The sequence below is a fragment of the Terrapene carolina genome, unplaced genomic scaffold (genome assembly GCF_002925995.2).
Source record: "Terrapene carolina triunguis isolate 2854851 unplaced genomic scaffold, T_m_triunguis-2.0 Scaffold130, whole genome shotgun sequence".
NCBI lineage: Eukaryota > Metazoa > Chordata > Testudines > Emydidae > Terrapene > Terrapene triunguis.
Genome location: NW_020664481.1, coordinates 4,694,528 through 4,720,788, shown reverse-complemented (window position 1 = coordinate 4,720,788; position 26,261 = coordinate 4,694,528). Strand labels below are relative to the sequence as shown.

The 26,261-nt window shown below is 47.9% G+C and overlaps 1 protein-coding gene across 1 annotated transcript in view; it reads right to left on the bottom strand.

Annotated features, from left to right (window-relative positions):
- Window positions 1-1,765: 1,765 nt before the first annotated feature.
- The window catches only part of TCEA2 (transcription elongation factor A2), a 25,147-nt gene continuing 651 nt past the window's right edge, over window positions 1,766-26,261 (bottom strand). Inside the window, exons 2-10 of the mRNA XM_026652785.2 lie at window positions 22,284-22,346; window positions 21,083-21,188; window positions 18,920-19,010; window positions 7,883-8,016; window positions 6,293-6,349; window positions 4,901-5,055; window positions 4,145-4,291; window positions 3,019-3,090; window positions 1,766-2,079 (exon numbers count right to left, since the gene is read on the bottom strand). Coding sequence (XP_026508570.1) covers window positions 2,071-2,079; window positions 3,019-3,090; window positions 4,145-4,291; window positions 4,901-5,055; window positions 6,293-6,349; window positions 7,883-8,016; window positions 18,920-19,010; window positions 21,083-21,188; window positions 22,284-22,346 — 834 coding nt within the window. The 3' untranslated portion in view covers window positions 1,766-2,070. The remainder of the gene's footprint in view (window positions 2,080-3,018; window positions 3,091-4,144; window positions 4,292-4,900; window positions 5,056-6,292; window positions 6,350-7,882; window positions 8,017-18,919; window positions 19,011-21,082; window positions 21,189-22,283; window positions 22,347-26,261) is intronic.

Here is a 26,261-nt window from a genome sequence, read left to right as displayed (position 1 = left end):
CTTTTGAAAATCTGGCCCTCAATGTGTGTGGCCATATTCTGCCCCACCCCTGCAGTGAAATCAAGGGGAGCTGCATACATATACTGTAGGGCCAAATACCGAGAGGCCAGAAGATACCTATGGAAATCTCAGTGTATGGAGATGAAGGAGTTAATCAATTACAGACTCAGTCACAAACGAATTCCCTTCACCACGTGTTAGAACTGGCCTTCCTGTTCCATCCAGGGCTGCCCAGGCCTGCTCTAACGATTGCAGGCAGGAGCCTACGGCCGGATGGGGGCTCCCAGCCAATTGAGTGGTATTTAGTAGCACGAGCTGAATCAGTACGAACAGATACAACCCCTTTGTTTTTCACAATGTTCTGAATCCGCTAAAGCAGTGCTGAACTTCCGGGCCTGTAACATGGGGCCTGGTGTTAGGGGAACCTTCGCCAGCTGCCAGGTTTTCTGTATTGTATTACAACTGCGCGGAATCTGTCTCTACGATATGGATTCAATCTGGGGACCGCCAGCCCCTCTGGCAGAGGGTATTCCTGTGGGTTCCCCGCACTCTTCCTGCCACCTTCCAATCGGGAATTAAACATCTGTATTCAGAGCTGCTGTGTTATTTTATGATCAGTGACTTTACAGACAATCTGTCCTTGATTTGTCTTTACAAAACCCTCCTTCACATCAGCCTTCCCCAGCTGGTGTTAAAAGGTACATGACAAGAGCACGCTGTGCATAGGGCTTCTGATTTTAGCTTTTAGAACATCCCCGCTACAAAAAAAAAAAATGGAAATTGGTGTTTATCCAATAATACTTGTATCTAAGGGCTAGTCTACACTCAGCTGTAATGTGGACTATGGGGGTGTGATTTCTAACACGCACTAATGTGTTGCACATCACTTGGTCCGGACACCTAAAGGTGGTGCACTAAACGTCCCTAGTGTGCATTAATGCAATGCTGTTTGAACAGTACAACGGCAAAGTGCACTAGGGAACATTACAGTATATACGCCAGTCATGAATAATGTACATTCAAAATACACACTGCAAAGATAATATACATTATTCATTAGAGTATGCAAAGAGAGAGCCCCCCAAAAACCCAATTTTTGGACACCTCCATAAAACTCAAAAATTGCTAAAAATAACCCCCCCCCCAATGAAATTAACAACCCCCCCAAAACAGAAGCCCTAGATCTGTACTAACGCAGGCGCTGTTCTCAATGATGCTGCTGTAAATTCAGAGTAACTCTACTGACTTCCAGCGGTACCTGAGATCAGAATCCAGGCCTTGCTCTGCCCCACTACATACCATCAATGAGCCGTGTCCTGCACTTGGTATCTGAGCAAAGCTTCCATTAACTCAGCTGCAATGGGGCCTATCTGGGTGCAAGATTTGGCTCAGGGTTTTTTGGTTCATGAGCTGATTAAGCACAAAATGTCATATGTTTAGGACTAGGAAGCGTCCCAAGGAAAACTGCAGTGTCAGGAAAACTGCCAGGGCATTTTTCACAGCCAGGATTCGGCCAGCTGAGGTTTGAAGGCCGACCCCTTTTCTGATGGCACAGTGGGCTAACACACAACCCTACTGCCCAACAGAGAAGGAAGACCAAATTTCAGGGTATCTAACTAGATCTATGGTAAGCGGTGTGGCTTCTGGCCGGATGGTATCTCAGGCAGTGCCCATCCACCGAGTCCACATGACATTTGGGCAGGAAATGTGAAGTGCTGCAAGCAGCAAGTTCAAATAAAAGTCAGAAACTGGCAAAAAAAAAAAAAAAAAAAAAAAAAAAGTTTAATACTGTTATGAAAAAAATGACAATACTTATCTGGATGAGAAAATACAGCCAAAATGCATGGAGTGAACTCTCCTGCCAGTCTGTCTGCCCCCTGGATTCCAATCACAGCGGCTCCTCTCCACAGGTGCACAACCTGAGAGCCAGGCCTCCCCCCAAGATGATGCACTTAGTGTGTGACACAAAGGAAACTCACTTGGGATACAGTACACAATGGCTGGAGAAGTCAGAGAATATAGGTTGTGGTCTGTCCAGGTTCGGCTGCTGCCGTCGGGCTCACAGACGTCTCAACAGAACTGCAAGAGATTGAAGTTTAAACCCGGATTAGAAAACCCCGTTGCAAACAAGGGCCGCGGGCAGCACTCGGGGCCACGGATCTAGCTGATAGTCTCCCTCCTCGTGGGGCTGGGGAATCTTGCACAAGCAGCACATGCTTCTCCTGGAGTAGGGGGAACCTTCTCTAAAGACGGGTGATCTCGCTAACTTCCAGCGTCGCCATTCAGCTCCCATGGCAGGGGAAGCTACAGGAGCCACCCTGTGTGAATGAGGGGGACTAATATAAAGCAGGGGTAGAGAGCTGGGCATTAGGAGGTGCCACTCTCATCAGGGGGCGGGCGCCAGGGCTATTGCTGTTCACCATTCACTCGCTAGCTACGGTTTCTGCTCCCATCCAAGTCTGGGCACAGCACGAAGGGGCAAAAATGAGAGAGCTTTAAAAGCCTGGATCATTGTCACTGTTGCCTCCTTTCTATTGGCTGTGTGGCGGGAGGGGAGCTCCAGAGAAGTGTTGCGTGTCCGGCGACGGCATGGAAAGCAGTGCTGGTTCACTGGGGCTCTAGCGGGACAATGGGGCCATGTTCTAAGAACGCCTGCACCACTGACCTGCCACCAGTGCCAGCACGTACGTCTGGCCGGGCCTGCAAAGTGACTGGCTGCAAAGACATCATCCCGCTGTGTCCCAGAAGGAGATCTGTGCTCTATACAGCCAGCAGTCAAGTTCACCCTAACAGTGACCAGAGCGGAAGTCCTGAGTGCTGGTCCCATCCCCACCGCCTAGCTGGACATGTTACATTCTGTCTCTCCCTCTAGCCTAGTGTGACAGCATTTGCTAGAGTCAGTTGGGGCTTGGAAGGGGGCTAAGGATTTATTCCTAAAATGACAAACTACAGCTGTCAACGCCACCGATCTTCATAAATTTCACACCCTCATTCAAACAAGTGTCATTCACGCTCTACCTTCCAGCGGTTCCCACACTCGTTACACACGACGAAGGTGGTCATGGGCTCGTCGGAGCTGCGGGTCTGCACCTGTGGGAAGGAGACAAGAAGGGAAATGGGAAGGAAAAGCCCCCATTTGGACCTTCCGAAGAGATTCACGACAGGCTTTCCCTGGTAGTCCTCAAATAGCCTCTGGGTTCATCAGTCAGAACCCAGCCTGTGAGCCGGAGCAGCATGCGCGGTCTGAGCAGGGAAAAGGAGCCTCACACTCCTATAAGTCTGATTAGTCACTGCCCTCCTCTCCCTGGGCTCCCATTCCATCACCACCGCTGAGTCCGGGCTGCAGAGCCTACTGAAAATGCTTCGTTCTTTAAGCAGTGAGTGCGATGAAGCAGGATGGCCTTACGTCCCCTCAGTACCTGCTTCCATACTCAGGCCTCACACAGCACACCCGTACCGTGGGCACAGACCAGGAGAGTCCAACCCTGACAGCCCTGAAATCGCAGTGCTAGGAGCCTGAGAGCCTTCCCTAAATGTGCATGGAAATGGTGCTCCCACGGCTACCCTGCACAAAGCCCTGATACCTCCCGGAGGCACAGAAATGGCTTCTCATATTCTGTCACTGCTGCCTGCAAACGACCAATCTGGTTTGTATTTAAGCCTATAGGGAATCCTGGTATTTAACCCTGTGAGCGCTGCCTCTGAACAGGCTTGTCAGACACAGGAACTTTACTAAACTCTAGAAACCAGATTTTCAAAGCATGCAGGTGAAACTGGGTGCTTCCTTGCATGTCAAATCACCGCAACTACCTGCACATCTCAGGTCACAGTACATGCTCCGGGATAATTACGGTGCTCTGCATGTGCAGTGACCCAACTGGCAGTCATGGTAACTACACACGCAAATGAAGGGAGCACATTTTGCAAATACATTGTGGACCTAAACAACCCTGAAAAATCTGGCCCTGAAGGTTCTCCTGGTGAGCTGCAGGATCCGTGCCACCTGACAGTGCCCAATCCCATGATGTGCCAAGGGCAGCTGGGGAGATGCTGAACATCATCAACTTCCACTGGTCTGACCGGAGTGGAGATTGCTCAGAACCTTGCAGGACGGTGCCCTTTATAAGCAAAGATGGTGGCTAACCTGAGTGTAAGTGCAGTTCTTCTTCTTGCACTTCCCACAGGTGAAGAGGTCGGTCTGAGTCCCTCCCGTCCTAGCAATCTGGTGCTCCCGGATCGCTTCCTTCGTCATGGCTTTCCTGATCTCCTTCAACTCGTTACTGGCCATTTCCTTTAGGACACAAACAAAGGCACATCAGCTCAACTTCCCCACCACACTGCTGCCGGTCCCACTGAAGCAGAGGGAGAACACAGCCAGCAGGGCCGGATGGCTAAAGGGACAGATAATGGGCTATAGAGCCTCTCAGCTAAAGGTTACCAGTTCAAATCCAGCCCGTGTCGCCAATGGGAAGTGACTGGGATGCTCAGTCTAGCTTCCAGTAGACAAATGTCCCCACCACTCCCTGGCCCCATTGTGTGGGATTCTCAGCTGAGAGGCCAAGTACAGAGCTGCCCATTTAATTGTAGAGGTGCTTTCTCCAGCCAGCATTGAGACCCAGTGCAGGGAAGCGTGTGCTATAATGCTCTGTGGATACACAGAGGGCTTCAATTTCCAGAGCTGTCCAGGACTAATCTCTGGCTCCAAACTCCTTTGAGTAACTAAAAAGCCCCCTCACAGATGGTTGGCCCTGAAATGCACATCAGTGGCTGCTGCTGATCTGAACCTTAACAGAGCTGCCATCTTGAGAGCAGACCGGCTGCTACCTTGAAGTTAATCAACGGGACACGATCCCTTACGAATAACGCCTATGAAGGTTTCCCTGCCTCCCCCTCTCCTCACCTCTGAGGTCATCACTGCGATCTGCTCCGGGGTGATTGCGCCACACAACACGTTCTTTCTCAGCTCAGGGTTTTTGGAGTCCTTCAGGTTGGAGATGCGGCTCCTCACGCGGTTTTTGTACTTCATGTCGGTGTTCTTGACGTCTTGGTATATACGTACGAGGACAGTTAAGGAGCTACCAGGGGAATAATTAGCCCTGCCACCTACCTAGGGTGACCAGATGTCCCGATTTTATCGGGATAGTCCCAATATTTGGGGATTTTTCTTATATAGGCTCCTATTACCCCCATCACGATTTTTCACACTTGCTATCTGGTCAGCCTACACCTCCCGTTGCTCGGATCCACGGATCTCAAAGCACTTTCCAAGCATTAAGGAATTTCGCCTCAGTCCCCTGTGAGGTAGGGGTGTCGCTGCAGCCAGTGGACAGATGAGGACACAGGCACTGAGGGGGTGAAGTGACAGGCCCAGAGGCATACAGCAAGTCAGTGGCAGAGCTGTGAGTAGCAGCTGGAATCAGGTCTCCCAGGCCCACACATTGACCAGCAGGTCACATATACTCGCCAGGCCAAGGTTTGGTTTAATTTAACAGAACTCAAGCACTTGTAAAGGCCGGGGATTAATACTGGGAGACATGGGGGCTCCTTCCCTGCTTGCCCAGCAGGAGCTGTCAAATGTGGGCCGGGACCAGTGCTGAGCTGCCACCCTCCCCAGAAATCATTGCAAAGGGGTTCCCCCAAAGCCAGTTTAGGACAGGGAGGAGGGGAGAGGTCCCAGTGCTGCAGCTAATTCCCTTCTAACGAATGACTTCCCCCCAGCGCTGGAATGGCAGCGTGGTGGAATTAATCTCTAATTTCCACTATCCTCAAGTACCTCCACATGCTGTTATCTATTAGAGCGGCTAGAAAGCTGTGCAACCCTACACTAACAGCATGTAACTAACACCCACCCACCCACCCACCCACACACACTGCTGGCACTCCAGCTTCTCTGAAATTAGCAGGCTACCTGACACCAACTGCCACATCTTGCCTGGCCCCTGCCCCATGGCCTGGTGGCAATGAGAGCCATCAAGGAGGTAAGTGTGGGGAAGTTGCCAGGGAACGTCTGTTGCACAGGAGGATGGGGCAATCAGGGCAGTACAAACAGGCGGCCATGCACAATCACGCCAGCGAGGGGGTCAGTTCTGAGTCGACAACAAATCCATCCAGGGGCTTCACCTTTACCCTGCAGCTCTGCTACTGCAGAACAACGCTGCGACCCAGCCCAGAGCCCAGGCTGAGCGAGACCTTTGCACAAACAACGCCATTCGCCCCTATTTTCCTTCTGGCCTGTTAATGTCTCGCCCCCCCGGGGGTGCTGCTCAGGGAACCCTCAATAGCACAAGGATATATTCTTCAATCTGGGCAGAGAGGTGCTCACAGTCAGCACCAATGGCAACGTAGTCATCTGTAAAAGAACAACGAGCACAATTACTGATCCGTTTCGAACCCCGAGGGAGACCCTGGGGACCAATACTGAGCTCTCTGCCTATCTCGACTCTCACGTTCCCTCTATCGCAGGCAGTGCCTCGGCACCCCTGGACACATTTTAAAATACAATGACAAAAACAGACAACCCCAGCTGACTTTCGCCCTCTGGTGCTCCACTGACTCCAGTGGGGTGGCCAGAGCTAAAGCAATGTTTGGCACCCCGGTGCAGTAATACGCATTGTTTGCCAGTAACCCACACGATACCAGGAACTTATAACTTAGCCTAAACATGAATACACAGGGCCTGATTCGGATCTCACATTAGTGTAACCTGGCGATAACTCCACGCCGATCCATGGAGTTACACAGCAGTACAGCTGGTGTAATCAGAATCAGGCCTTCACTTTACTTATTCTTGGCCAAATGACCTGCAACCTCCCTCCACCTACACCCTTATCTCCCCCCCCTTCCTACTTGCTCTAATTGGAGCAAAGAGCTGGTGAAATCCAGTAAACAACCTTCACTGTATAAGGAACAGCCTGAGTGATGTAATGATTGTGTGGCTGGAGCCTGGACATGGCAAATGACCGATGAGCAGGAAGGGGATGGACAGCCACGGGTTGGGCTTCCTTGAAGCAGACAAGGGATGGGGTGAGGGGATGATACAATGAAACTCTTGCAATTAACACTCTCTGGCATGTGAGACATACAGGAGCGATTTGAGCAAAGCTTTGTGACTTGTGCATTTCTCCATCTGTCATTTACGCTCCGTCATTCCACGTTCATGCAGAGCCTCAGCATGCAGCCAGGCCCTCATTTTCAAAGGCGACCTCTCCTTTTGGACATCCCAAGTGTTAGGGGCCCAATGTGGGACACTCAGGGACTGCTTTTCCGAGGTGCCGAGCACCCACAGCTCCCATTGACTTCAACCGGGGCAGCACATGGGTAACTGAGGGACAAACTTCAGCCCAAGCCGTTAGAGATGTACGACCTTCAAGAGGATCCGTTCTAATAGCTGCGTTCCCTAAGAGTCCAGTCCTAGCCGCAGAACACTACTGGCAGCAGTGTGGTTACTAACATATCCAGCCCACTGCGTTCCAGCTCTGCTTTCTCCCAGCGGGGAAATGGGAATGTCAGCTGAGTTTTAAAGCAATCACACAAGACCGGGCGATGGGGAGTGAACCCAATGCCTATGGGACTCCCCTGGCTTGAGGTCACCCCAACTAGACGCCCAGCAGAATACTCCCAGCAGAAGTGTCAGGTAGAAGTTGGCCACCCCTACTCTCATCCCTTCTACGGCACAGAGAGGTCGATCCCCAGATCCCCTGGGTGAAATAAGCTTTGGCCAGGGGATTAAGGGCTCTGGTCCTCTTGTTTGTGCCTGGAACTCCTCCCTACCGCAGCACTGGCCTCTACGCACAGACGGTTCTGACGCTCAGGAGGAATGCATGGCAAAGGGGCCTCTGTGGGACTTTGCAGCCAGCCCAGTGGAGCCCATTGCCCTACTTACTGTCGTTCTGCAGAGCAGAAGTCAGCATTTCTCTGCATTTGTTGCGGACAGCGTCGCAGGTGACGGGCACCGGCGGAAAGGTGGTGATTTTCGGCGTGGTTGGAGTCTTCGGCGGGTCCTGCCTTTTGTTGGAGCTAAAAGAGAAACTTTACCTCTCAGAATGATTCGGTTCAGGTCACTGAGAGCAGCGCGGGGCGCAGCGGCAATGTGGTCACGTATCCTGTTCATTACGACGACGTAAAACCAATCAGGAAAAAGCAGAGCAAAGACTTTGGCCAATAGCCACCCCCCAAATTCACAAAGATGACAATATGCCAACCAATAGGGCTATCCCTGGATACGAACACAGGGCTCCTAGGAGCTGGGGTGGCTCTGCACACATGTGGATGCTGACAAGTCCTTATAACCTATCAATGAAACCTGATACTATAGATGGAGAGATTCCAGAAGACTGGAAAAGGGCAAATCTAGTGCCCATCTATAAAAAGGGGAATAAGGACAACCCGGGGAATTACAGACCAGTCAGCTTAACTTCTGTACCTGGAAAGATAAGGGAGCAAATAATTAAGCAATCAATTTGCAAACATCTAGAAAATAATAAGGTGATAAACAGTCAGCATGGATTTGTCAAGAACAAATTGTGTCAAACCAACCTGATAGCTTTCTTTGACAGGGTAACAAGCCTTGTGGATAGGGGAGAAGAAGTAGATGTGGTATATCTTGACTTTAGTAAAGCTTTTGATACTGTCTCACATGATCTTCTCATAAACAAACTAGGCAAATGCAACCTAGATGGAGCTACTGTAAGGTGGGTGCAAAACTGGTTGGAAAACCATTCCCAGAGAGTAGTTATCAGTGGTTCACAGTCATGCTGGAAGGACATAACGAGTGGGGTCCCGGAGGGATTAGTTCTGGGTCCAGTTCTGTTCAATATCTTCATCAGTGATTTAGATAATGGCATAGAGAGTACACTTATAAAGTTTGAGGATGATACCAAGCTGGGAGGAGTTGCAAGTGCTTTGGAGGATAGGATTAAAATTCAAAATGATCTGGACAAACTGGAGAAATGGTCTGAAGCAAATAGGATGAAATTCAGTAAGGACAAATGCAAAGTACTCCAGTTAGGAAGGAACAATCAGTTGCACACATACAGATGTGTGCAATGACTGCCTAGGAAGGAGTACTGTGGAAAGGGATCTGGGGGTCATAGTGGATCACAAGCTAAATGAGAGTCAACAGTGTAAAGCTGTTGCAAAAAAAGTGTACATCATTCTGGGATGTATTCGCAGAAGTATTGTAAGCAAGACATGAGAAGTAATTATTCCGCTCTACTCTGTGCCGATTAGTCCTCAACTGGAGTATTGTGTCCAGTTCTGGGCGCCACAGTTCAGGAAAGATGTGGACAAACTGGAGAGAGTCCAGAGAAGAGCAACAAAAATGATTAAAGGTCTAGAAAACATGACCTATGAGGGAAGATTGAAAAAATTGGGTTTGTTTAGTCTAGAAAAGAGAAGACTGAGAGGGGACATAACAGTTTTCAAGTACATAAAAGGTTGTTACGAGGAGGAAGAAAAATTGTTTTTCTTAAGCTCTGAGGATAAGACAAGAAGTAATGGACTTAAATTGCAGCAAGGGGGGTTTAGGTTGGACATTAGGAAAAACTTCCTAACTGTCAGGGTGGTTAAGCAGTGGAATAAATTGCCTAGGGAGGTTGTGGAATCTCCATCATTGAAGATTTTTAAGAGCGAGTTAGACAAACACCTGCCAGGAATGGTCTAGATAATACTTAGTCCTGCCATGAGTGCAGGGGACTGAACTAGATGACTTCTCGAGGTCCCTTCCAGTCCTATGATTCTATGATATTGTTTATGCAAACTGATTTACTCCACTGAACCAAAAGGAAATGGTCATACCCTTGGAGGTGAATGAGAAGGGCTATTACACAGCTATTGGACACTGCCAATACTCCATACTCCATGCTTGGGTTTTGACTTTCTGTTACCTGCCAACATGGAGTCTGGAGAGTTTGGTGCTGGTATTTTGGCACACAGCCATATGAGAATTCACAACTCCAAGTAAGAGCTCCCTGGAACGTGGAACCTCCTGGAATGACATGCTGAGACCCGAAGAAGAGCTCCATGGAGCTTGAAAGCTTGTCTCTCTTGCCAACAGAAGTTGGTCCAATAAAAGAGATTACCGTGCCCGCCTTGTCCCTACATTGGACAATCAGCACTGGAGCATACAGTGAATCCACTTTGCAAAAGGACTGCCTTGCAGAGATGGTGCTCTGTATGGGGCATTTCTGGGCTGGTGCAGAATGATCCCAGGTCACCCCCCCATCAGCAGAGCAAGGTGACTTAGAGCTTACCCTCACAAAGCCTGACCAAGAATCCTGCCCCAGAACCTAGAGTTCCCCATTTAAAATCTCCTAACAGGCCCAATGAGAAGGGAGATTACACAGCTATTGGACACTGCCAATACTCCATGCTTGGGTTTTGACTTTCTGTTACCTGCCAACATGGGGCCTGGGATGTTTGGCGCTGGTACTTTGGCACACAGCCATACAGGAATTTACAACTCCAAGAAAGAGCTCCCTGGAACGTGGAACCTCCTGGAATGACATGCCGAGACCCAAGGAAGAGCCTTTCTCAGGCAAAACTCCCAGTGATGTTAATGCCAGTTAGTGATGATGGGATCCTCAAGGATTGCCCGACTCTTTTCACAGATGCCCCCTTTGTGGGGAGTTTAAAATTAATTTTGCTCTTGGGAGTGAATTCTGTTAGAACTGGGGTGGAGCGAAGGTGCCTGGGCTAGGATTGTGGGAGTAGGGTCGATGTTTTTATTCCTGGAGTGGTTTTGTATTTCATTTCCTTAGTGTAACAAAGAAAAGAAAAAAAGAGACTTTTTTATTTGAAGCACTATACGCACCACACAATGCATTGCGAAGCACTTCAGCGAGCAATCAGAATATCCAGTCAAATCAAGGAGTTTGTTCAAATAAACACCATGTGCTCCTCTGCACATTCTTAAAATGCAACAAGATCAAGGATGGTCCATTCCACACCATGAACTCCCACCACATGTGAAATGCTAGGGTCAGGAATGTCTAGCCATTCTAGTGAGCTGGTCCATCATACCCCAGTACTTTACCATTCTGTGCATCACTTAACCCAAATTATGCCCTTATTCACCCCTTCAAAATGCAATAAATGTAAACATCACCCCTTTTGCTCCCCCCGTGAAACTGGTATTTGCTGAAGGAGTCGGGTGATCGCAGTCCAGTTCCTAAGTGACCACATCAGAAACTGCTCCTCTAACTAGCACCCTGGGAGGTAGGTTTATCAGAGAGCCCCAGAAGCAAATGGGCCATGGAGACTCATGCCCCCAGGGTAACAAGGGGAAGCTTGCTCAGCCACTGACCGCGCTGCAGATTCTCCAGAGATAGAAGTCTTTAGTCTCCAGGGCTGGCAGGCCCACACCTTTCACCAGGGCTATGGTCTCATGACCAAAATCACTGTATGGAAAACAAGGCTCTCGGCTGAGCCAAGTGGTTGAAATTAAATCTTCTAGAGCGAAATGCAGGCCAGAGAGGAATATCGGATAAAGGCCCTTCACCCCATATCTGCACTGTGGTAGGGCTGTATATGGGGCCTCTTGAGGGATGCAGCAGGGCCTCTACGCCCCCTGGACACAGCAATGGGAGGCCAGCACGAAGGACTATTAGGAAGTAGACCAGGAAAGAAGTAACGGGATCCATGACTATGTGGACCCAGTCACCAAAAACCCCCCATATGGGGGGAGCAGTCCTTTCGTGCTGCAGTCTCACTTCCTGCCTAGAGGTAGAGGGGTCTGAATTCTACATCTCCAGTCCCCACTCAGTTCCCTCCTACCCACAATTAGCGTGACTTGATTTCTGAGCATTGGTAATGGCGCACTGCTTAGCAAATTTCCTACTGGTGAGGGGGTTTTCAATGAAGATTACTACAATCCAGCTGAAGATGTTCCCTGTTTCTGACCCCAGGAAGCCTGGCCCTGACCGAGAGGACTATCCAAAGGTAGGATAAAGGCAGAGAACCCCCTCTCTGTCCCATGGCAGTTTCTCTCAGCACAGATTCTAACCTGTTTGGTTTCTATGTAAAGCCCCATCTCTTCAATGCAGTAACTCCTGCCATCAAAACAGTTCAAACAAGTCCTATGGATTTGAGTTGAAATATAGCTGTAAGACCTGTAGAAAAGGTCAGCAGTTAATGAGAAGTAGCTGGTGAGAGACCTGGGCTTTGTCTGTACTGTAGTATTAAATCACAATGGTCATGCAACCAGAGCACCCCCCACCCTGAACCTTTCCTTAGAGCACACTGGTTAGGAGAGAGACATCGACGTTTCTAACTTGGAATCATTTGAGGCTTTGGGAGCATGGACAACAGCTGTGAATTAACACGCTAACTGACTAACTGCACCTGTAATGGTGACTCACGGTCATTTTCATGTGCAGGCACAGTCATTTGCACACAGAGTTTCTAAAGTCAGGCCCCCTAGTGTTCACAGTTTTTATTTACAGATGCACTTACGGCTGGTTTGACAGTCCTGGAGACTGGAGTCCTCTGTGTATTCACAGAGCAGGCACAGCCCAGACAGTAACAGTGCGAGCTTCTCTAGCCACATAGCTTAACCCTGCGGCGGGAAGGCCCACTACTCGGGCTGAAAGGGCAGGTGAGGGTCCGTTCACTCAGGATCAGCCCTGACCAACTGAGCTGCTAACAAGAGCGAGTGTAATGTGGACAAACCACCACTAGGAAACAGCCTGAAAACACCTACTCACTCCCTCTAGGCAAGTGCTTCTCAAAGCCAGTCTGCCGTTTGTTCAGGGAAAGCCCCTGGTGGGCTGGGCCGGTTTGTTTACCTGCCGCATCCGCAGGTTCAGCCGATCGCGGCTCCCACTGGCCGCGGTTCGCCGCTCCACGACAATGGGGGCTGCGGGAAGGGCGGCCAGCACATCCCTCGGCCCACACCGTTTCCCACGGCGCCCGTTGGCTTGGGACGGCGAACTGCGGCCAGTGGGAGCCGCGATCAGCCGAACCTGCAGACGCGGCAGGTAAACAAACCGGCCCGGCCCGCCAGGGGCTGTCCCTGAACAAGCAGCGGGCGGGCTTTGAGAAGCACTGCTCTAGGCCACTTAACAAGAGGGTAATATGGTCAGCTCCTCCTGACCTAGGCTGAACTTCAACTAGATGAAAGCCTCTGTATCGCATGCTCAGCCTCGCAGGATAGTTGGTCCCCCACGTATACAGACAGGTTCTCTGTCCTCTTCTGCTCTCCTTGCACATTCAGGCACCACAAAGGGAGCAGAAACCATAGGCCTGCTGCTGAGGTTTCCCCCAGCTCTTATGCCTCCCTTTCCACAGCCCCCACGGCAGAGGACATGGCAGCAGCAGAGAGGGGGAGTGGCCAAAGCCCATGCACTCCAGCTAGCCTCTGCTGATAGCTGATCCCTAGGGCCCATATCCAGCTGTTTAACCTGTTCGGGGCAGGGGCACAGAATCAGGGATCTATAACCAGCTCCCCACCTGTGGGGGGCCTCAGAGAACCCGACCCATTTTCTGTCCATTCGATGGAAGAGGGAGAGAACGACTCCCTTAGAGTTGACATTTATAGCCACCGAAACAGACCCCACTCTACTATACTAGGTCTGCTGGTTTACTCGCACGGCAATGAAGCTGTCCTAAAACCTTGTGTGTTTATCCTCTAATCGTGAAGCTGCTACCACTGCTGTTCGACAATGGGACTTGGACAGCTCAAGGCACTGATACTGGAATAGTTCAGTAGGGCAAGTTCCAACCCGGCCCAGCATATCAGTGCCCAAACATCTTAAGCTGTCCATTGCTACATGAGAGGAGGAAGTGGTTTGACTCTAGTTCCAGACGTACCAATCCCACGTTTAAAAACCCTACCCCAAATGGCACCCTGCGGGCACGGACAGCAACATAGCCAAGGACGAAATGGGAATGGAAGCTGAACTACTGGCTCAGGCCTACTGGTGCTCCCTGCAGGGCAACGTTATAAGGGTTAGGGCACAGTGACGTGTAGGGAGTTTGAACCCTGGCAGTTGTTCAGGGGCTGAACAAAAGACTTTAGGTCCAGGTCCTCAAAGGCTTTTAGGCATCTAACGCCCATTGAGCTTTTTCAATGGGAACTGGTTTAGGCATTTTTGCAAAATCCACTAGGGGTTCATCTGCAGCTTCAGCTGTCTAAACATCTTTACAGTAATTGAATGTGCAAAGGGGGTCTGCAGGGCCTATTTTTGTGAAAATGTAAGTCTTTAGGCCAGATTTATAATGGCCCAAATAATCACGGCGATGTACAACAGGTTATCAGCACAAGTGAATTTGCGTGTGCATTTTTCTGAAAACGTAGGCTAAATGTAGACTAAAAAACTAACGTCACTAAGCTGAGTACCTACAGCGTCACTTGCAAGAGATGTGTGTACTCAGCTCAGGGTTGCAAGAGATGGTGGTTTGCCAGTAAACAACTGCTGTTTCGAAGGGAACAAGTACCACCAGTTACTGCAGTAAATATGAATTTATGCCTCTCTGTACAGACTACACATACATGGCTGAATGTATATTTCTGTGGATCACATGGGGCTCTAAGATGCTTCGCAATGAGACTGGTGCTTTTGTTGGGCGAAATTTACAAGTCCTTTGTCTCAGCCTGACAGAAACATTGAGCCACAAAAATATCCCAAAGCAAAATCTCCATTCTAGGACTCTGCTTCCATCAACTATCACATCTGTGCTAATTAACCATCTTTAAAAAGGAGTAAAATAAGCTCCAGGTGCTTTCAGAGCCAAAACATCAAATCTGGATGCCGAAAATTCAATTCCTAAATCAATATTTAGGGAACTAAGGAAAAGTGGCCTAAGGTTGAAAGGTGCGGAGTACCTGTTGATTTTCAGTGCGGTTTGCCCATACCATTCCTGTCAACTCAAGTGCACACGTGATTGCACACATGCAAATGGGGCCTATAGCAATTGATGCTTTAAACAGACCAAGAAAAACTCATCCAGGGAAATGTGCAAAGCCTGCCATACCTAGAAGCTGTTACATGCGCTTGTGGCTTTGGTAGAATTCAACAGCCCAAGAAGCAACCATCCACCAAAGCTTTGAAAGACTCATTTGTGGACGTGTGTACAAAAAGGCGTTGCCAACCTCAAAGAGAATTTGATATTCTGCCCTACAAACCTCAGTAGGTGTTGTGTGTCTAAGTGCAGTTCTACCTCAGGAACAGAAGTCACCTAGGCCTGCCCCAGGAAGGTTATGGCTCAAAGTAACCCCAAAACCCTGTAGAGCAGCTGCCTGCTTGTGCAGTAGAATGAGAGGTAATTGAAGCACTGAGAGTAGGCGGTAGTCCAGTGGACCAGCAGTATATTCCTCACTCCTGCAGTTTAAAACCATAGCAAGCCTGAGAACAACCTCATCCGATTGCTCTTGGGTCAAACAAAACAGATTTCACAGCAGTCCAGACCACACTTACAAAGTCTGTGTAAGAGGAGGTTTGTCTGTCATTACAATAGTTGGCAAATAAGAACCCTCACCACAAAGAGCAGCTTTGCTTCAGGAAATCCTGGGGGTTCATACTGCTCCTGTCAAACATGGGAATAAGGCTGTACGCTTTACCCAAGAGGAGAACAAAAAGTCCTCTGCATTACAAAAGAAGTGACCCAAGAACAAAAGGGTGACACGTGTGATGGCCGGACTCATAATAGAATTTGGACTGCAGTGGAAAGGAAATTGCCATAAAAGTAATACACTGACATGCAACAAATCCAGACACTCCCAATAAGTGGCCTGATGAGAGTTCTGGCAAAAAAAGAAACCACAGTGCTGCCAGAGATGAAGACATTCTATACGCAACCTATTAAAAAATACTGTAGTAACAGTCCACAATACTACACCATCCAGTAGTGAGATACAGTGCTTTGAACCATAACAATACAGAACTGCGGGATATAATTTTATAAGGGATACCATATACTAGTATATCACGTAAATATCTCGCCTACCAGAACAAGCTCCACCTCGACATTGGAGGCTGAGACGCTCTGGATACAGCTGTACTGATGTTAATTCCCTAGTCATTGCAAAAGAAATTCCCCATCTGCACCACGAAATTGAGAAAAGTTATGGGCCAAGAAGTATCCCAAATTTCTTCACTGACACAAGGGTAAAGGCCCAGTCAAAATCTGTCAGACTCCATGGCTGAAGTAAGTACATTTCAACACTGGCTGGCCTCTCTACTGCTTTGATAGCAGCCTCATCAAACCAGCATAGGAGTGCACTCATCGCCCAGAGATCAGCCATACCGTCTGACTAATTTAGTCTCAGCCTGTCCGTCACAGAGACACCGGGGCAATTCTTGGCCAATAAGCTCTCTGAGTTTGTCAGGAAGCATTGGGAGGCTCTTTTGTACCATCAGAGGAACATATGCTCTTCTCTCTGTAACGAGACAGCATGATATATGGGACTGGCTACAGGCTGAGAGACAGGAGCTAAATATCTCTAACACCTGACTTCTGCCTCAGTTTCCCCCTGTTAAAGGGAGAGGGTACTTCTACCTGACAGGGGTGTTGGAGGTTTAATGTCTGCACCGCACTTTGAAATGAAAAAGAAGTAGTAGCCGTGCAGTGGCTCTTAGAGCCTTACTAGTGGAGGACAAAGAGTTTGGTGGGACTGACGGGTAATCCACTGGTCCTTGGCTGCTGAAAAAGCCGGTAGCACCATATTTCTGCCTCCATGACCACAACTGGTGTGTTATTCGGGCTGCGACAACTCCAGGCCACTTCCTCCAAACTGCGAGTGTCCTAGCAGAATGGGTTTGTTTTACTCACACAATTCTCCCCCCTACTCACTCTCCCAGGTGCTTTGGGGGCAGCTGAGGAACTCTGCGCAATGTGCCAGGAAAACCCCTTTACTTCAGACTCACAAGAATTTCCTGAGGAAAGTCTATTAGAGGCCAAGCCAGAGGTTTCTCTGAGGTGTTATTTCCTGACTCTAGTATACCATCAGCCTAGCACAAACATAATACTTTCCCCTTTGCCGACACAAATGAACTAAGATTCACCAGATTCCTATATGGCTGGCAAGTATCGTTCTCTATTTACAGATTGAGAAATGGGGGTAAGAATTGAAGACGCTTGCCCAAGGGCACAGAAGGATCCAGTGTCAGAAGCAGGATTTAGACGGCAGGCATTCCTGGGTCCCAATCCTGTGCTCACACCCCTCCTCTCCCAGCTTACAAAAGCACACCTTTCACTGAAAACACATGAAGCCCTGCCATCTCCGTCCCAGAGAAATCCTGCTCTTTGCACAATGCAAAGGGAAAACTTCAGCTGGGAGATTCCAGATTAATGTTATTTGTAGAATTAGCACCTAGAAACGCCAGTCATGGACCAGGATCTCACTGTGCTAGGCACTGAACACACACAGAGCAAGAGACGGTCCCTGCTCCAATTTTACACTGCATTGCAGCTGGGCTTATGGCCTCAAACCAGAGGGATCCATTGCTATTAAAAACATGGCAAGGCACATGCCAAATCATGATCTTCTGGAACGTTTCGTTCCAGTTTATACACAAAAGTGGAGGCGGAGATTTATGTAGCAAGTTAAACTGCTGCAGCTCCATCACCGTGTCAGTAACTTTCACTGTACCAGCCCTGCACAAAGGTACAGGGGTTTGAAAATAACTAAGCTGCAGCAGTAGTCATGTGACAGTTCTGAAACAAAAAGGAGACACAGTAAAGAGGCTAGTCAGATAGGGACTGACTGGCATACGCAGGGATGGACTTTCATGAGCATGGGAAAACTCATAAACCAGAGAGTTACCAATAACAAGAGAGTTACCAATAAACAGACACTAGAATATGGTTATTAGCCAAGATGGTCAGGGATGGAACCCCATGCTCTGGGTGTCCCTAAACTTCTTAGTGCCAGAAGCTAGGACTGGACAACAGGGGGTGGATTATTCGAAATTGCCCTGTTGTTCATTCCTTCTGAAGCATCTGGCACAAGCCACTGTCGGAAGTCAGGATACTGGGCTAGATGGACCATTGGTCTGACCCAGTGTGGCCATTCTTACATTCTTAATATTAATCCTTAAGAAAGTGACTAATGCACAGGTGTTTTACACCTTATGAAATGGCCAGGTTCCTGGAGTCCGCGCGGGATTCTTGGGAGCGCTCTGGCTAAAAGGAAGGATCAGTCTCTTGCTTCTGGGAGGCACAGCTGGGACTCTGGTGAAGCTGGTCCCACCTCAACCTCCCTGCCCTCCACCCGGGCCCCACTTCCCCTTGCTGACTGTTCTAACTACACTTGCCAGATGGGGAATAGGCTGGGGAGTACCCACTCCATAAAGAGGGGTAAGTCAGCAGCAGACCAGCTAGATGCCGACTGCAGGGCGGGTGGACTTCTTCCACTGCTGGTGGAGGGGAGCTCATTGTGCAGGGAGGAGAGGGGGGGTGAGGCTCCTGCTAGGATCATCTGTGAATACTTGGCTCCCAGGCATCAGCACAGAAGGCTAAAGCTGAGCCTAGTCACAGCCCTTCTAAAGGACTCCGAGGGTTTACAACAAGCAAGGGAAAAAATATAAAAATGCAACACAAACAAAATCCAACCCAAAGGAATGTTTTATTAACAGAGAAAGAAACCAGCATGAACAGAAGGAAATGGAAACGTGAAGGTAAAACAAATCATGTAGAACAGAAAGCAAAAAAACTCACTAAAGCCACTGTATTTTGTAGATGTTTATTCTTCCATTACAGTTGTAGTTTCTCTTTATTATAGAACACCACACGGATCTACAGGCAGCCTGTCACCTTTGCTGGCTAGGCTGGACTCCTGGCAGGTCTGAGCAGAATGAGGCATTTGAGCAGACCAATTGCACAGCCCAATAGACACGTTAAAGATCAAATGTTAACACAGAAAGCCCCAAGTGACGGAACAACATGTACAACAGCATCATCTTGGGCTAAAGGGAAGCGTTACCTTTGGTCTCTCGAGTCACCGCTCTCCTTTGAGGAGGATGCCGACAAGGAAGAATTCCTCTTCTTCTCCTCACTTTTGTCCTCCGAAGCATCTGCACCCAGTGAGAAGAGGGGAAAAAACAAACACTCAGATACTACAGAGGGTTCAGGGTTGATCTTCACACCACAATCCTGACTACACTAAGAAGAGCACAAAGGATGGTTAAGAGCCCGGATATTTGGTCAGAGGCAAGTTACTAGCTACAGAAGAGCAGCATGGAGGAATAGGTCTATACAGCCTAAAGTACTTTGCAATGCACCCATGGTAATCGTTCTACTTGCCTTTGAGTGGCAAGGAGTCAAGCAACTGGCAAACGTACCACAAACCTTTCCCTAGCTAGCCAGTGTGAAAGGACCCATCCTTCATTCCCTGAGATTAGCTTCTTCATGAAGGAAGACCTATCCCAGCCAAAGTTTCTTTTCTAGTGAGGCCCCAGCTGCTGAATGTACAGACTGAGTAAAATTTTCAAAAATCACTTTTGAAAATGGGACTTAAACCCAATCCAATTTTCAAAAGTGCCTATGGGGGCCAGCCCCTCTCTCAAGGTAGGTGTTTGGAAGGCTAGGGATACAATTTATTCTTTTAAGAAGTGTATTTCTTTTCCAGTTAGTTCAGTGCTGTTGGAAGGTGATGCCTTCGCAGTCCTGGAGACAGAAGTTCTGGTTAAACGCAGATCAGATACAGGCCAGGAATAGGCAGTGAAGGCTTCCCCTCATGGTCCCACCATTATGTATCCACCCTGACGTAGAAGGACCAGCCCCGGCAGCGGATTGGAGGAAAAAATAGTTCAGTCTCCAATACCCGTTTAATCTTTGGCTTCTTTGCCGAGTTATTTGTAGGAGGTTTCTTTGAGATGCAGACTGGAACTAGCAGTTCATGTCACATACACCTTGAACAACCCGATGGTATTAAATATAGAAGATATTTGTTTCTACTGACTCAGACAGACTTGTTAGCTTTGATGAAAGGACACTCTGCCCTGAGCTTCACACACAGGTACTGCCATAGGCTCAGAAGCATGCTTTATGCTAAAGACAATTACATCAGTTACCAATGACACAAATACTACTCAAGACATGTCCTCGCTTCTGATTTGAAATTAAAAAGGCTTAGGATTTCATGGTCTGTAATCAGAAAAAAAAATTCAGTGGTGCCATAAGCCCTATAAAGTGTCTTTATTAGTACTCAGGTGGAGTATTTCCATTTATTCTTGGAAATTCCACAGGAAAGGTTGTTTTATTTCCAAGGTGGTCTAGAGGAATGAACACAGAAGTGGGAGAGAAACTCCTGAGCTCTAATCCCTGCCTGCTAACGACTCACTAAGTAATCTTAGACAAGCTGACTGACTTTTGGAAAAAATGAGGACCATACTAATTAGCTACTTTGAAAGGGGGCTGAATGGGTTAATGCTTTTGAGCAAGCAAAGGGCTACCCTTGTGCAAAGTACCGTCTTCAAAGAGCTTTAGGAACATTTGCTCACTAAGCATTACAATATCCCATTCCGGGAAGTATAGTCAAGCAATAAGATTTTAAATAAGACCTCACTCTTCAACCCATCACAACTGGAAATGTTTTCTAGCAGGTTTCTTACAATGTTACACTAGTTGGCTTTTTATCTGTTGTGCTAGTTTACTGATATGTTAATATTGCATTTACTTTAAATTGCAGCACATCCTGAGCACCTCAGTCAGCAAATGGAGAACTTTATACATAAGATCAGTGTATTACTATCATTGGCACGCTAACCATTCTTATTTCAAACCTCGCAAACCTGGGCAAGTGCACATTAACTACATGCAGACCTGGCCCTTAATTCCACTTCTTCTGCAGGGAGCATTTTCTTTTAAAATAGAAACTTAATGTTATTAAATGGAATTCACTGTGTAGTACTTGAAACCCTCCAGATGAGAAGTCTAATTTTAAGGTTCTAAGTTCTGTGGCCTGCTAGAACTTCCTATCTCTATTGATGCAGACAGAAGCTTGTAGGAGTAACACAGCCTACAGGATAGCAAAGCAGCTAGAAGCAACAGAGAGTCCTGTGGCACCTTTAAGACTAACAGATGTTAGATGCTAGAGTTGGCTATTTGGTAAACTGAATCCAACAAACCCTTCTTATTCTCTTACCTAGAAGCTTTTTCCAGGACTTGATAAGTGATTTGGCAAGCGATATCACTTCCTCATCAGTGCTCTGCTTCCTCAGCGCATTCACCGACATCCCAATCCGGGTGGACTGCAAATCAACATTCAAGAAGTGAACCACTCAAGAACTGACTACTTAGCCAATGGCACTAAAATTAGAGAAAAACAGGTCTCCACCACAAGACACAGCAGCATTGACCAAGGTGTACAAAACCCTGGAGACAGAGCCAGCTGCTTGATGCTTCTACAGAAGAGCAGCTACCAACAAGTTGAGTCTTGAATATCTGGCTTACATAGCATATGGCTCTCTCTTGGAGGACTCCATCTCCCATGACACCTTTTCCCCTTCCTAACCAACTAGAAGCAATATATATATATATATATATTACTCAAAACTGAACAGGATTTGAAAGAAAATCCCTCAGAGAGTCCTAGAAATTTAAAAACAGGGCCAAAATTATAAACAGATGCCTAGCTGTAACGCACGATACTGCAAGCCTTTAAACCACAACCACTCTTCTAACAGGATTTTCTTTTAAAAGGATGTTCAGCACCTTAATTGTAACCGAAGCCCGTAAGGAGTGTTTTTAAGTTTCAGCATATTACTAAAGCTCTTAACTTTTATTAACTATTTAACTTAGTTCTAAAAACCAGATTGGAGTTGCCCCTCCTCCCCCGAGAGTTTTCCCGAGAATCTCATCCCGATGGAACATGCCCCCCAACTTTTATGGGCTCCATCAACTTCATCAGTTTGGTGGGCCCTAGGTTGTGCTTCCCCTCGAGCTCTGCTTCAGTCTCTGTCTCACCACTTAAAACATACCTTGATGCTCTTTTTTGTTAGTAGTTTTACAAAAGCTTTTTAAAAAATATGGTTGCTGCTGGCCTCACATTTGCTGCTTTCCCAATCTATTTTCCCCTTCTTTATTCCAATCCCTCCATTGGTTTTGAAAAGCGTGGTCTTTTCACTTCATGTTTACAAATGGAATTTTGAATTTGTTCTGATACCCTAAGCACCTCTGTTGGTGAGGCTTTATAAATACAACATTGCATAGCTTTGTTTGATGTTTCTGAGAGGAAGGAACAAATGGCAGGGGAGACTGTCTTAATCTCATTCCAAAAAAAAAATCAGCATTTATTCCACCTACATCTGGATTTTAGTTTTCCTTGCGTTAGTTGCATGATTTACCTGTAACAGGTCCAGAGTGATAGGCATACTTTTCAGTTCCTTCAGCAAATCCATTGCACCATCCTGTGAAAGAAGGGTGGAGGGGGGGGGAAAAATCAACTAGTTACTAAAAAAACAAAAAGTTATTATGGGCCACTTCTTCCATATCATCTAAGAAAGAACAGCTACTTAAACTCAACTTGCACGGGCCAACAAAGCAACAATTGTTCCTAGAACATGAGGGAGCCAACCAACCAATCTTGGGGCTAATATTTTAGATGACACTAGAAACAATCCTCATTATATTCCTGAAATTACAGTAGATAAGGAGGCCTTAGCTAAGGTATGGGAACCAAGCAAGACAGAGAAGCATTGTTATGTAACAGATCTGTCCTAGCACACAGCACATTTCTATTGTGTCTACTACTTACACAGTTAACTATTATCCTTATCCAGATAGTTTAATTAGAACTCCTAAACAATGCACCTCAGACAAGAACTGACACCTAAAAAACTACCCTCCCACAACATTTTTCCTTTAGGAATAATCCTATTAGCAAATCACCATTTTAGGTGACCTGGTTGATGATGCGGATACCTTTGCCAAGGTATTGCATCAGAGGCTCTCAGAGCACTTCACAATCACCCCTGGGGGTAGTGGTTATTTTGCCTATGGTAGTAGACAGCTGCTGGCATTGTGTCCCTGGTAGGATTTGTGGCTAGAAGGAAAACTTGCTTTGCAAAAGTACTCAGGATGTCCACCCACTGCTCTTTAGAAAAGCTTTGACCACTGTATCAAAATTGATAAGAAGCAAGGAAGTTAGGAAGGTCACCTGGAATATGGTATGTAAAATGTTCATCCATCTGCTTCACTGTATCCAGAAAACTCAATTGCTGCATGGCCCTAACTACACCATGTGTACATTTTAAAATATCAGGTACAATTGCAAACTCTGGACAAATGTTAGCAAATCCTCACTTCTGCAGTACTCTCTGTGAAAACTAGAGCCTGGAATCTGTCAGCCTCCATTCAGACTGCAGTTTCTTCCTCTCTTCTCCGAACCGACAAGGCCTTCTAATGTTCACATTTAACAGCTCATTTAAAATACTAACCACTCCAGGCCCATTTGGAACACAAAACCTACAGAGACTATAATTGCAGTGGTGTGAAGCAGCCTGAACTGACAGACATTTCAGCTTCAGATCCCTCCCCCTCCATGCAGAAAGGCTGTTTCCGATTCATCTCAGGAAGAGATCCAGCTGCCAGCATCATCCTGCAGGACACAGGCTGTGAGAGCTAAATCAAAGTGAAGTTGAAGATTTCAATATGCACACACACAGGCAATTCACTCCCTCAGGAGCCTTACAGCAACTTACCCAGAATGAATGAATGAATGACTTGCCAAATTTCTTTCTGACATTCCAAGATCGAGAGTCAAATAAATCCAGCCTTTACAGTAATGGCCCAATTACTGTTCCCCTCAAAGGAAGTTTTGCCATTTACTTTAGTGAAAGCAGGATTGGGACCACTCTGGGACCAGTGTGTGTTAAAGTTAACTTCCTCATTTGACAAGGTGGGGGCAGAGTGGGGCACCAGTACCCAAAATGAGGATCCAGTGGCAAAGGACCATGACTGCAGTAACCAAAGGTTTGGATGCTGGTTCATGTATTGTACATGGTTTAGTAGCCAAAAATCACAAGATATAGTGACCCACCTGTTAAACTACCAACTGGACAGTCCGTTACCTTACACTCCAATGCCAACTAGGTCAAATCACTCAAGACATTGCTTCTCCTTGCTAATCACTGACACTTGGAAGCCAATTCAACAATAATGATCCTTTCATGCTTCCTTTTCTGAAGAACACCCCACCACTTTGAGGCTGAGGACCTCTTCAGAGATGTGATTTTAGGGGAAAGCAGAGATTGTCATTTTATCTTCATAGTGAAGGGACAGAAGAGAATTAGGGAGGAAGAAGAGTACTGGGGAGCAGGCCTGCATGGCAGAGAAAGCATATTGGGGGGCAGTCCAGGGGAAGAAGATTGGAGAAATAGCTATTGTATAAACGGAAGGTTAAGAGGAGACATGGATCCACCCCTGAGGAAGGAAGTTGGGGACTGAAATGAGAGAACTAGGGCAATCACAGAAGTTGGGGAGAACTGCTAGGTGAGGAGGAAGCAAGAAAGGATCAGTCCCCAGGAAGGAGATGCAGGAGGAGCTGGGGGGAGAAAGGAAATGAAGGAATTCTCTCAGCTGTGAAGATTATGTGTTCTCCCACCAAAGCTTTCTAGGTTGGGAGGCAATTGGGATCCAGAAGTAGATAGGAGACAGCAAAAATCTTCCTGTAATGCTAGGAGGAGACAATGGGCGTGCTTCCCCTCTTCTCTGGTCATTTGAGAGGAAGAAGAGAGCTCTTCACACCTCTGGCTACAGAGAGATAGATGATGGGAGCTTCCTCCTTCTCTCACTACTGCAGCGGAATAGGATGGGGAAGCAAGGGGAGGTGATGGTGTTCCCCTTCTGAGGCAAGGCAGTGATGACCAAGTGATAGGAAATAATGGAGACCTCAGAGGGCTGAGGGGGCTGCAAGGTCTACCCTTCCCTGTACTGCAGGGGGCTGAGAGGAAGTGATGGTGGCTGCAAGTATACTGGTGGGAGGGGGCTGCAGGAGTCAGCGAAATTGCAATGGGAAGGGACAAGGGAGCTGAGGGAAGGATTTGGGGACAGCAAGAGGGGCTCCCCCTGACTCATCATGCTTTTCTGCGGAGGTCTGATGGTAAATGATAAGGCCACCAAAAGGCAAAGGAGGGTTCCCTGTATGCATGTGCTTTCCAGCAGGGCACTGGTGAGGGGACTATAGGGGCAGAAAGGCGTAGATGAGGGCCCACCATGCATTTCCGCAAGGAAAGCACCAAGGAGGGGGGCTAACAGGGCTGGAGCAGAAAGCAACAGGTGGCTCGCCTACCACAGTGCTGCAGATGGCTAACCCAGAATTACAATGCTTTGCTGCAAGATGGTTGATAGGTAGGGCCCTACCAAATTCACAGTCCATTTTAGTCAATGTCACGGTCATAGGATTTTAAAAATTGTAAATGTCATGATCTCAGCTATTTCAATCTGAAATTTCATGGTGTTGTAATTGTAGGGATCCTGCTGAAAAGGAGTTGGTGGGGGGGAGGGGGTTGCAAGGTTATTGTAGGGGGGGTTGCAGTACTTCTGCGCTGCTGCAGGAGGCGGGGTGCCTTCAGAGCTGGGCAGCTGGAGAGTGGTGGCTGCTGGCCGGGGGCCCAGCTCTGAAGGCAGAGCCATCTCCTGCAGCAGGGGAGAAGTAAGGACGGCATGGTATGGTATTGCCACCCTTACTTCTGTGCTGCTGCCTGCAGAGCTGGGCCCTCAGTCAGGACCCCCACTCTCTGGCCACCCAGCTCTGAAGACAGCAGCGCAGAAGTAAGGGTGGTAATACCACGATCCCCCCCCTAAAATAACCTTGCTACCCCCCTGCAACTCCCTTTTGGGTCAGGACTCCCAATTTGAGAAATCCTGATCTTTCCTTGGAAATCTGTATAGTATAGGGTAAAAGTGCACAAAAGACCAGACTTCATGGGGGGAGACCAGATTTCATGGTCCGTGATGCATTTTTCATGACCGTGAATTTGGTAGGGCCTTATTGATAGGGAACATGAGGGCACTGGAGCTAGATCCACTTGACCGTAGGTGAAGGGTTGCTATGAGCACACACAGAGGGGGACAGCAGGAGATAGGGGGCTGTATGGGATAACGCACTGGGGGCAGCAGCAGGCTTTGGGGGGCTGTGTTGGGGAATACTAGGTGTTCTGGGGAGATACCGGGGGGTGCAGTAGTGGGGACATAACTGAAAACAAAGGAGGGGGTGTGTGGGGAACGCTCCATGAAGGCAGCAGGGAGAGGGGACCCAAGGGCTCAGAAGGGGACAGGGACACCCCAGGGTAGGGCTGTAAGGAGAGGGGCATGGGGGGGGG